Source organism: Amia ocellicauda, chromosome 12, assembly GCF_036373705.1.
Source record: "Amia ocellicauda isolate fAmiCal2 chromosome 12, fAmiCal2.hap1, whole genome shotgun sequence".
NCBI lineage: Eukaryota > Metazoa > Chordata > Actinopteri > Amiiformes > Amiidae > Amia > Amia ocellicauda.
This window is the reverse complement of record NC_089861.1, coordinates 6591811-6604654: the sequence shown is the minus strand read 5'-3', so window position 1 is coordinate 6604654 and position 12844 is coordinate 6591811. Positions and strand designations below refer to the sequence as shown.

At 38.1% G+C, this 12844-nt stretch overlaps 1 protein-coding gene across 1 annotated transcript in view; it reads right to left on the bottom strand.

Moving 5' to 3' along the window:
- The window catches only part of LOC136764274 (protein WWC2), a 67702-nt gene that overhangs the window by 41039 nt on the left and 13819 nt on the right, over nt 1-12844 (bottom strand). The window contains exon 2 of the mRNA XM_066718164.1: nt 6467-6576. Within this exon, the coding sequence (XP_066574261.1) occupies nt 6467-6576 (110 nt within the window). The remainder of the gene's footprint in view (nt 1-6466; nt 6577-12844) is intronic.

Below are 12844 nucleotides of genomic sequence, written 5' to 3'. Positions count from 1 at the left end.
TAGAAATGTTGGCCCATATTGATAGGATAGCATCTTGCAGTTGATGGAGATTTGTGGGATGCACATCCAGGGCACGAAGCTCCCGTTCCACCACATCCCAAAGATGCTCTATTGGGTTGAGATCTGGTGACTGTGGGGGCCAGTTTAGTACAGTGAACTCATTGTCATGTTCAAGAAACCAATTTGAAATTATTGGACCTTTGTGACACGGTGCATTATCCTGCTGGAAGTAGCCATCATATGATGGGTACATGGTGGTCATAAAGGGATGGACATGGTCAGAAACAATGCTCAGGTAGGCCGTGGCATTTAAACGATGCCCAATTGGCACTAAGGGGCCTAAAGTGTGCCAAGAAAACATCCCCCACACCATTACACCACCACCACCAGCCTGCACAGTGGTAACAAGGCATGATGGATCCATGTTCTCATTCTGTTTACGCCAAATTCGGACTCTACCATCTGAATGTCTCAACAGAAATCGAGACTCATCAGACCAGGCAACATTTTTCCAGTCTTCAACTGTCCAATTTTGGTGAGCTTGTGCAAATTGTAGCCTCTTTTTCCTATTTGTAGTGGAGATGAGTGGTACCCGGTGGGGTCTTCTGCTGTTGTAGCCCATCCGACTCAAGGTTGTACGTGTTGTGGCTTCACAAATGCTTTGCTGCATACCTCGGTTGTAACAAGTGGTTATTTCAGTCAAAGTTGCTCTTCTATCAGCTTGAATCAGTCGGCCCATTCTCCTCTGACCTCTAGCATCAACAAGGCATTTTCGCCCACAGGACTGCCGCATACTGGATGTTTTTCCTTTTTCACACCATTCTTTGTAAACCCTAGAAATGGTTGTGCGTGAAAATCCCAGTAACTGAGCAGATTGTGAAATACTCAGACCGGCCCGTTTGGCACCAACAACCATGCCACGCTCAAAATTGCTTAAATCACCTTTCTTTCCCATTCAGACATTCAGTTTGGAGTTCAGGAGATTGTCTTGACCAGGACCACACCCCTAAATGCATTGAAGCAACTGCCATGTGATTGGTTGGTTAGATAATTGCATTAATGAGAAATTGAACAGGTGTTCCTAATAATCCTTTAGGTGAGTGTAGATCAAATGATTTACTGCAAACCTGCATCATACATGGTGGTATAAAAGAACACACTTAGTAATGCATTTCCTCATAACTGTAATTAAAATATTTGACATTTCAATTTAAGTCCATCATGCTCATTTATTTTTTATTTTTTTCCCAACTAAATGCTTTAGATTTTTTTCCTTTGCATACAGTGCAAGCTTTTTGAAAGGCTTAAGTAAAAGCATCTTGTACCAAGAATGGCAGCAGCGTAGAGAATGCAAAAGTTAGTAACTGAGGAAAACCCATGTGCAATTGCCATTTAAACAGTACATTTCTAGCCAGATTCTATAGTTTACAGATACTTGTATTGCTTAGAATCAAGTCTGAAAAATGTTGAGTAGGCCTTTTATTATAGCATTGTATAAATGGTAAGGAACGGTACTCTATTCTGTGGACCCTGAAGTGATCTGAGAAACTAATTCCTGACTTCACTTTAAGCGTCAGTGAAGCAAATGTTTTATAACGTCTTGAATTCCCGTGTGGAAGCCATGCCACTGCACTGAAGCACGGTATGTTGAAAATAAATAATGAAAGAAAAAGGCATAAAATAAAATAGCACCAACAATATCACATCTAGTACATGCTTGTAAAATGAATTCCTACACTTCATAGAGAGGGGGGGGGGAATATATTCAGTAGTAGTAGTAGTAGTAGTAGTAGTAGTAGTATAAGGAGCTACAAAGGTAGTTTGCTTTCGATGGGACTGAAATCAGTAGGCAAAGGGTTACAATTAAGACTGAGTCCTACTTCTGCAAAACAAAGCAAGCCCAATCCCTGAGTGCCACCATAAGTATGTCAGCAATGCACAGATTGCACACTATGAAGAATAACCAGATTTCCCCAAGGCCAGCTTTGCTTTCATCCACATAATTATTTCAATGGAAATAATCTCTCCTTTACCTCCAGCAGATTCTGACACCATTTAGCCCTCTGCCACAATACCTTTCTGGCTCTTATCTGATGTATAGGGTCTCATTTCTCAGTCAGGAAAGCATGCAGGTTGAGCAAAACACCACGGGCATTCAGTCACAGATGTCAATGGGTTCGATTACAGTGTTGCAAAACTCAAGAAATATGCACGTCTCATGCCTCATTTCCACTGCCAACCACATCCAGCACAGAACAACCCCGGCTTATGAACTTGTTTGCAGAAGCAGGCCCCTGTCGGAAGCTCGGGGCCTGCTGTAGGAGGTCCCAGAGGCATTGATGAATAGTGGGATAGTGCGGTGTTTAGTTTTTTAAAAGCACAGACTGAAAACCCTCCATGTAATAATAATGATAGTGACAATTTGGGGAAATGCATTCATTTTTTTTCAGATAATGCAATATGAGAAAAGCTAAATGTGTATTCACATTGTATTCAATCAAGTACACTTACAAGTAACACAATAACTCTTCTGTTAATGCTCAACAACATCAACAACATGACTACTGATGTCTGATGTCCGCTTGCTTCCTGAAGACGGTTCCCAGCTTAGGGCAACAATGGGGGACACAGGTGATCCCTAGTGTTTGTGGGATAGCTATACAATGCAGGAATTAAGTTTTGCTGGAAGAAATGCGGTTTTGCTTAGTAGGAGTTTTTCAATCATCTTCCTCAGTATTATTATTTTATTATTATTATTATTATTATTATTATTATTATTATTATTATAGAAAGCAGGGGTCCAAGTGGCCAGAACGACACCTTCTCCTCCCTTTGTCCCCACAGTGGTAAGTATTACAAACTGCACGATGTCTAGCACCCTTGATTAGGACATGCCCGATTTGTCTGCACTTAAACCCCTCTAATCCGGTCTCGTGAGCGAATCCATATTCATATATAAACTCTTTGGACTACATTTAGCAAATAAACTATATCTGGGAAAATATAATCCTTGATTTACCCTTTTTTCTCCTCAAATGCTACAAGGCATGAAAGCAGGGGGAAATGCAGCAGATTATAGGTTTGGAAATGGGGCCCGATCCATTGAAATATAATAGTCCTGCTTGCAAGTTATTTCACAATCCTTCCTAAGTCAGAGATCCCCAGGGCTTATGAAATATTACACAGAACGTGGGCCTGTGCTACAACCACCAGAAAAATGCAGCAGCAACAGACCACGACTCTGTACAGTACATCTATTGTTAAGCGTAAGCATGGGACTATATTTGGTTATTAAATTCTCCTCCTTTCATGTCAATAGGACAAATCAAATACTTCTATAATCACAGCATTTTCATCGCTAAGAATACAGTCTTTACACACTTTGCACGTAGGATAATTATTTGCCTTATGGGGGAAAAAAACAAACAGAAATAAAACATTAACGAGCAAAGACAAAAGAATGTATTGTCCAAAGATTGAGAAACACAGAAGAATGAACATGCTAGTAACCCAAGGTAGATGTGATTTAATTTCAATATACTGCCTCGGCCCGAGTACCAAATTGACAGTTAGCCATTTAATGTCCTGTTAACTTTGAACTCTGCGTGTTATTCACTGGGTTCAGTGTAGTCAATGAGTAAGTTAGAAGATTTCACATTTAAATGTTCCTCCCTATTCAACATCACCAGCACCATGAATATAGGTCTAGCAAAAATGTACATTAATCAATGAAAAGTATTCAATATACCAAGAATGGACTTCCTCTGCTAATTGTACAGAGAGTCTCTGTAAGAATTCCTCCTAGTACTTTCAAAATACTATTGTGGTCCATTTCAAATATAAAGAACCTACACTAGCATCTTGTGTGTACAGTGACTGGAAATACGGTTTGAGAAAAAAGCTTTCCCACCAAATAAAAAATGCAAACATTATCCTGTTAACTCTTTAGCAGTATCTCATGAATGTATAAATAATTTTGATTGTTCCGTCTGAATCGAAAATCGAATGCAGGAAAGTTGTTTCCAACAGAACAATTATAACAAAAACATGTATTTTCTCCTGCTGGGTTAGTGTTCCCAGATTTCAAAAAGAGAATCAACACTCAGAACACACACTGCTCAGACATAAAACCATAAAAAACTGAAAATCAATAGACAGCCCACAATGTTTTTGATTTCAAAATCCTGTAAACATTGTCCAGTCTAAAGCCAACAGGGATAGCACTTCACTTCTGCCGATGCAACTGTCAAAAGCCTGCAGATTTAAGTTTTCTTTTTGTCAAAGATCCTATGAACGTAATAATGAACCAGAAACAAAGATTACGGCCGTGGTGCGCACGACAAAAATGTTAAGCCAGATCTAAATCTGCAAGGCAACCGACAGCTGGAGCGAAAATAGGTGAAGCGAGGGAGTGTAACATTCCTGTAGAATGATTCTGTATTTGACCATGCATCTAGGAGAAATACAAACAATACAGTAATACAAACAAGAGATAACAATTACCAGTCATCAGCTGGATACAACAAGCTCCACAAACAGTGGCATTTACAATGGAAATGCATGACCCTTTTTCTTGTGATATTTTGGCTGTAGATTCCAGGAAGCTCTGCAGTTTTCATTTAGGAGGAAAAAAAAAACCTTAGCATGATACATTTCTCAATTAATAGTAATATGTCTGTAACTGCCTGTTAATTTAGAAAACAATCTGCTTTAATATCATGAGAAACACTTAATGCGTTGCTGTGAAGATAATAGTGATAACCGTGTGTGTGTGTGTGTGTGTGTGTGTGTGTGTGTGTGTGTGTGTGTGTGTTTTGGTATGACTTTGGTGTTGGCATTAGTTTATGCCAAGTGAACCGGATCTTGACTACTGAAATCTCAAGACGAAGTACAATTTCTGGTCCAATTTACACAACATTTTATAAAGTGACTGACCTTGTCCTTAAAGATGTGCACAATCTGAGGGGTGTGTTTTTTCTTTACTGTGTACGCAAAGTGTTTTACGCTACGTAACAAAGTGGTGGCCGTGGATTTACAAATGGGTGTAAACCCAAATGATGTTTAATATTAGACCAACAAAGTATATAGAACTGTCCAGCTACTGTCATATAGAAAACAGTTAACTTAATCACTCAGACTTGAATATAAATAAACTGCAGAATTGTAGGATTTACATTTTTAGGTGGCTGATTCTCAAGCGTATATTTTAAAGTTTATTTTTTAATGTCGAACCGGTTGAAATGGCACCTAAGGAAAACTAAAAATTACATTCCCTAAACAGTTCTGATACTATTTAATTTTGAACACAGGAAATGCATTTAGGTTAAGTGCATCGAGTTTTTCCCCGCAGTACATTTGGAACTAGGTTGTGTGTTATTTCAAAATCAAACCCAAAATACCCTGGGACTGAAGGAGCAATTTTCTGTCTGAATACGTTTAAACCTGCCTTGTAGGTATGAGCTTTGAGTGCTGAGTATAATGTAATATTTAAAAAAACACAAATCCTTACAATCATAATATTTTGATGGAAGTGAAGAGAATGAAAAAATAACTTTGCCGGGAGCTTTTCAATTAAAATAGATAAATAAAGAAATGTTCACATTTTTCCCTAAAGCTACTCAATGAAAATATAGATCATTTCACCAACTACATTTAAGAAAAACAACATTTAAAAAAGCTTTTACTTTATATAATTAGTTTAAAAAGCAAAAGAACACTTTGAGCATAGCCTATGAAAATATCTGTTATTTGCCTTGCCACTTACATGGAGCTGACAGACGAGTGTTTCAGTCTGAAACAGTCCCTCGGGCTCAAGCTAACACACTTCCATCTGCATACCACTCAAGTGGACACAACAACAACAACGAATAACAGTCCACTGTGTGAATATCACACTTGACCTGCTTTTGAACTCAGGCAGGTTTTCTACTGGTGCCAAAATACGGATCTTCGGAAAACTGTTTCAGACTCCATCAAACAAACCTAAAATCAAAGGAGCAAGGTTATACCCAGAGACTGAACCGATCCTTGCGTTTAAGTAAACTCTTTCTGTGAATAATTGTGAAAATATTAGGTGAATATGAAGGCAAGCAAACACTCAAAAATACCATTCTGATAATAAATAATGCTAGGTTGTATATCCCTACAGTGTTGCTCACTACGAATTGAGGGTGTAAGCCTTTTTTAACAAAACAGCTTCAGCCACTCAGGTTACATCACGGAAGTTACTACTACTACTACTACACATCTCCTGTACTACTGTGGTGTGTGAAAATATAGACTCTGAATTCTCAAAATCCCTGGTGGAAAAAAAACTGAAAAAAAAACCAGCCACTAAATCAATATAACAGCTGAAGACCTCAATTAAGAAGCAGCCACACTCCGCAGATATATTTAAACTCCAAGTCCCCAGAAGGATTCGACTTGGCATAATAAAAATTGAGGCTGTTATGTCATAAACACTTACTGTTAATGTGGTCAATGTAGTAGATGCCAATTTGTGGATCATAAGCAGCCTCCCACCCCCATGGCAGCTCATCCCCGACGCAGTCCGCAAATGACAGGGGCTTTGTTAACCTGAGAAAAAGAGAAGGACAAATTAACAATAGGCACATACTGCACCAAAACCTAAATTCACTCCACCACACCACACCACACCACCATCAACTCAGAGTAGTAACTTATAATCACCTCTCAGAGCTTCTTTACACTTACTCTTACAAAGTTAGTAAATAACTTTGGCACCAGCGCAGTGAGCGAGCCATACGAATCGCTTCGGCCAGCATCCATTTAGATTGGAATGACAATGTTTGACAGCTCAACAAAAGTGCATTCCAATGATATCATCTAATGGTTTGCCTGCCTGGATCATACCGAACGGCAGTTATTGTCTAGGACCTCGAGAGTCATTCCTCGCTAGGCCGAGCCATTCAGAACGGATAACTGCCTCTGTGGCCTTGTTTAATGGGTTCAACTGGCCACATCTGAAATAAATTTGGAGCAACAAAACCTAGAAGTGGTTTGCCTTTTCTCTCTCCCTGCTGAAGGCTCTAAGGGAACAAAGGCTCAGAAAAACATCCCATAGTACTATTCTGGAGATGTTATCCTCCCAATGTTGAAATGACGCTTGTAGTATCAGAAAGGCTTTTGATTTGCCTTTTAAAACAAGTAGTGTTTTTGACATGCTTGAGAGAAAATATATTTTTCTCCTAATTTTTCTAAAAACGCAACTCTGGCTGGATTTATTAACCTACACAAGTCTTCATTTTGTTACTGAGCTGTTGGAACCAAAAGCCAGAAGCTAACCCAATGCATACAAACAAGAAATAATTGAAATTACCGATTCACTTAAACTACAGACATCAGTGGTAACTTATTATTCATGCCCATCATGCCACTATACACACTTGCATTTGTGCATTTGCATCTTGTAAACCTTGGAATGCATCTGACACCCAATGAAGTCCCAAAGTCAGCGCTTTTCAATTCCAAACTGTCTCAGAGAAATAAACCCATTTAAATCAACTTCTTACTTACTGTGTTGCATACTGCATTATATCGTCTTTTATTTTTTGAAAATGTTATATCATATAATGTTTTCAGTTACCTGCGAGTTTCTCATACGAATGTAAACCTAACAATAAGGCAGAGACCAGGAAACAGGGTATATATGTAGAATACTGTATATTAGAGTAACAGCCCAGAAAGTACGGCACAGGATCTCATATTTCCCATTGGTGATCAGTGACATATACTTATTCTGTGCCTTTTTATGGATCAAAGGTTTTTCACACATCAAGAGGACAGCCTCCATGGAATAGGTAGGGCAATAAAGAGGAGCAGACACCCTGAGTTAATAGTCAACAAACACTGTGGCAGAGAAGGGAAGTCAACTAATTGGAAAAGGCATGAACTTTACAGTTTGCAAGCGCAACTGCCAGAAAGCATAAATGGTTTAATTTAACCCTGGTATTTAAAAAATATATATGATTATTGATAAGTCATCTGACAGACACCTTCTTTATTATTATTATTATTATTATTATTATTATTAATAATAATAATAATAATAATAATAATAATAATAATAATAATAATAATAATAATAATATTATTATATATTTATTAGCAGACACCCTTACCAAGCCACCATAGAATATACTGTCTAGCCTACACATAGCATTACAACTGGTTAGTAAATAAGTATAAACACTTCAGTTAGCAACACATTTACAGAAAACAAGAAGTCGTCTAGCATTATTCTATTAAAGAAACCTAGTTGGTGCACAGATTGAAACAAACAAATGAGAAAAATGGCACAGAATTTAAAAGGGCAGGATAAAGGAAGCCCAATCTGTATGTAAGGAGTATTTTTAAGGAATCAGAGGTCAGTTTTGCACGTTGGAACTACAGGCATGAAAAAACGGTCACTGCAAATCTGAACACGCGGGCACTGGCAGGTCTGAGAAGAGAGATCAAATTCTTCCAAACAAAACAGGAAGGGTTTAGAAGGGACATGTGGATATTTAATATTCTGTGTTTATCGTATTCTGTTTTTTTTATAGTTAAGAATTCATTTTAATTTTTGTGTTTACAGTTCTCAACCCTCTATACATTAAAGTCACTGATAACCTTCTGTCTGCTTTAATAATCTAAAAATTAAGACTCCAGTGAAAGTTTCTCTTTCAAATCAACGACATTGATGAGTTGTTCAGGTGCAGGAATAGTGAACAGACAATTGATATCACTTTTTTGCCACATAGGAATAATTCAAGGCCAATCTTTATCTAGGAAGGAATGTATTGCTTATTTTACATACTCAGATTCAGCTTAAGAGCAGGTGTTTTAAAATCCTCTCCTGCCTCAAAGTGACAACAGCCTCATATGTTCTAAATTATATTAGATGTTTTTTCCCCACCTTCAAAAATGTTAAACTTCTTTTAATAAAGGAAACCACTCACATTTACTGTTGTGACCTTCGTTTAAAGACCGAGATACCTTTATTTTGTATTCAAAGCATCCACTTCATTTATCCCATTACAGTCACAATTATTTAAATATTCTATAAGGAGTTCAGAGGGCCTCTCGGCTGTGCAACCCACCAAACTAAATTGTTGTGAGCTTGTCATCGGATTCAGAGATACACATTAAGCAGAAAAACATCTTCTCCCGAGGGTACTGAACTGGGTCAAAGGATTTCAGAAAGAAATTACAAATATGGAGGCAATTCTGCTCACATCTGTCGACACTCTCTGACAAGTAGCAAGCTTTTAATCACCAAGTATACCCTTAGCTGTTAACAAACAGCCCTCACACACTGAAGGCATGCACTGCTTTCTTCGGAGGTGCTGTCAAACGGGAATGTACACTCACTCATAAGGCTGTACAATAAATGTTAAAAATTAGACAAGGGGAATTCTAAGAATGTTCTGTCACCGCGGCCAACATACGCTCGCTCCATGGCAATAAATAAAAGGATGAACTTTGCACTTTCCTGGTAGCTGTTTTGGACTGCTCTCAATTATGGGCAATTGACAAGCTCATAAAGGGAAGAACTCTTAATGAGTAACGCATCAGATTGTCAATCTGGAAACATGAAGCTGTCCGAATGTGGTATTGCAGAAGAAACTGCGGTGATAAGAGCGCAATCCGATTCCCTGAATCCAAGAAAAATGAAGGTTTGCATCATCATCAAATGTCCAGGTAAGACCAAATTTGAGTTTCCCTGTTGCTTCCTACTCCCAAAAGTGTACAGTATTAAAAAACACAGAGGTGTGTGGGGGGGGGACTTTGCAGTACAGTTTACAGGCCTCAGCTGTCATGTCTCTGCTCATCGATACTCATCCTGTCAAAAAGGCCATAAATCATTGCCCAAGATCACACAAAACATAAAGCATTCGCTGTAATTTACAAAGCTCTGCGCTACTTGAAAATGCTTGCTCGGTGAAATCAGAGGCCACAAAGCCTTTTTATGTTTACTAACAAAAATTTGAACAAGGGCCACAATAATCGCAGCAGAATTGCAGTGAACGTCAGGTTAATACGTCTGCCACACTGCTGACAATCAAGAGGCAGAGATAAGAGTACAGTGCTGTTAATCACTTTATAATGGTTTGGTTTGTAAGGCATGTTAAGTTTGATTATCACTGGAACTGGATATTTTCAGATGCTAGAATTTGAATAATCTGGTCTTTGAATGGTATCGTAGCTGTACATTTGCTACATTTTGAATTTTGATTAGACATCAATGTGTATGCGATTTTATTAATTATTTTCAGTCTCAAGCATTCCTTATGAAAATTCAAAATTACATTATGAAGATTAAAAAATAAATGTATAGGACATTTTTTTTTTTTTTAAATAACCACATCATTGTAAAGTGCATGCAGCACAAAGCAGAGTGAAATAAATAGCGGTAAAACAGAATAAAAGCAGACCGAAGCAGGTTTTCCTCAAGCATTTGCCTGTATGTATCCATGCAAAGCATCTCCATAACATGATGCTGCCACCACCATGCATCAGAGGAGGGATATTGTTACTTGGGTGATGTTCTGTGTTGGGTTTTGCATTTACAACAAAAAAATCACTTTCATCAGACCACAGAATCTTTTGTCACATCTTTTTGCAAATTTCATGTGGGATTTTACGTGGGCTTCCTTAAATGTCTTTCTTCTTGCCATTCTTCCATACAGGTCAGATATGTGGAGTACCTGACCTATTGTTGACACATGGACAGTTCCTCCCATCTCAGCCACTGTAGGTTTTTCCAGAGTTGTTAGCGGCCTCTTGGTGGCTTCTCTGACCAATGCCCTTCTGACCCGGCTGCTCAGATTGGGAGGACGGCCTGATATGATCAGATTCTGGGAGGTGCTGTATACCTTCCACTTTTTAATGATCGACTTGACTGTGACCCAAGGGATATTCAATTGTGTTTTAAATATTTTATATCCCTCCTCTGATCTGTGCCTTTCCACAACTTTCAGATATTTTGAATACTTCGAATGCACTACCCAAATTTGAGACCTTACAGAGATAGGGGTATTCTGAAATTATGCAAACCACTTATATTGTACATTGATGGACTCCATTCAAATTATTGAGTGGATTCTGAAGAGCTTATGAGTGTCATAACAAAGGGGGCGAACACTTACTTAATGAAGGCTTTTCAGGTTTTCATTTTTTATTGATTAGATTTATGACACACACCTTAGCTGCACTGTATCCATTCTGTCCCATAAATTTAATAATTTCCCAAATTACATTTATTCAGATTCCAGTCTTGATTTTTTCCTCCCTCCAATCACAGGGGCCCCTTAAAGTCAAAACCTGTGGGCTAATTTATTTTGTAAATAATCACAGCTGTTTTCCAGTTGTTTTTTGTGCTTGCAAAGTGAACACCTGTTTTTTCTGAAAGAGATATTGGAGTGTGACACATATACACTTCCTGGGTGTTAATTTAGACATAAATGTAAGTGTTTGTTTGGTTCTGTAATAGGAATTTGTTTCTCCTTTAACCCTTAAGGATCCAGTGTTCCGTATAGGAGGCAAACGTTTAATAGGCTTGACAAGAATATACTGTATCATTTACCAGGCCCCTTTATGTGACACCTGAACTTTTATGTAATTTGACAGTTATAAAAATTACAATTCATAAATATCACTTAATTTAATATGCCTCCATAATTCACAGTACATACAAGTTTCTTTAAGGAGCCACTGGGCTAACATGATTTTTCACAATTTATGCAATAATTGCACAGATGTCTGCTTTCTCCTAGCCCGTTGAGTAAGAGCCAAAGTAGAGATGTGCTGTGTGCGCCAAGTCAGTCTTTCAAGAGCTGAACTGTCTCAGCCTTTCCAATGATTCATGCTCGAGTCATTTGCGACAAAAATGCACTTAATTACCCTTTGTGTTGTTGTTCAGGGCAGAAGAAGTGTGTGGAATGTGTTGCACCTCAAATATTGTTTAGAGTGATCTCTCTCCCTAGAGCGAGATCGGCACGTGCTTTTAGGCACATTTCCCATTCATTCACAAAGAGGCCTGCTACACTCTGAAGCCCGATTAAAAGCGAACTTTACTTTTCACCCACTGTCTTAAAGGGTAAATGTGTGTGCAGGGCAAACACTGCTATATATAAATACAATTACAAGATTTAGACAATGACAAACAATAGGACGATGGATTAAAATTCTAAATTAAATTAGACAATTAGAGTAAAACACAGCAGCTAACAGTAACAATGTTAAAAAAAAAACATAGCTGCAAGTCAATAGGCTGGGAAATATAGTAGGCTACACTGTGAAGGGGTCACATGTTGAATAATTTTGAAGAAATACTGGATAGTTTAAATGGCTGGTGTTTTATTAAGGTAATATCTGAGTACCTAAAAAAATTGAACATCAGAAAGGTGCAAAGCTAGTAATTTTGCATTACCCTGTGAGAAAACCCAGTTACCAAGTAAAGTACATTGCTCTTTCCACAGAAAAGGGTATGTTCTCGTTGTTGCACAGCACCCTGCTTTATGAAAATGAGTAGAAATGAGTATCCTTGACATATAGTGGGTCATACTCATAAAACGTTTAAAGTCGGTCTCGGTTTGCCACCATTTATTACACACCTAATGTTACACTATAAAAAGAGCTTCCGGTAGCGCTTAAATTAGCATCCTGAAAGACGTCTGTGAAAATTCACAACTCCATTGATGTTTTCACATTAGCGAAGAAATGTGTTTAGGTGTGAAGTTAATCACAGTAGTTTTGTTTTATGAATATGATGTGCATTAGAGAAAACTGCAACAATGCACAAAATGGAGCAAGCATTGTAGCATAGCCCTGATGATCATGA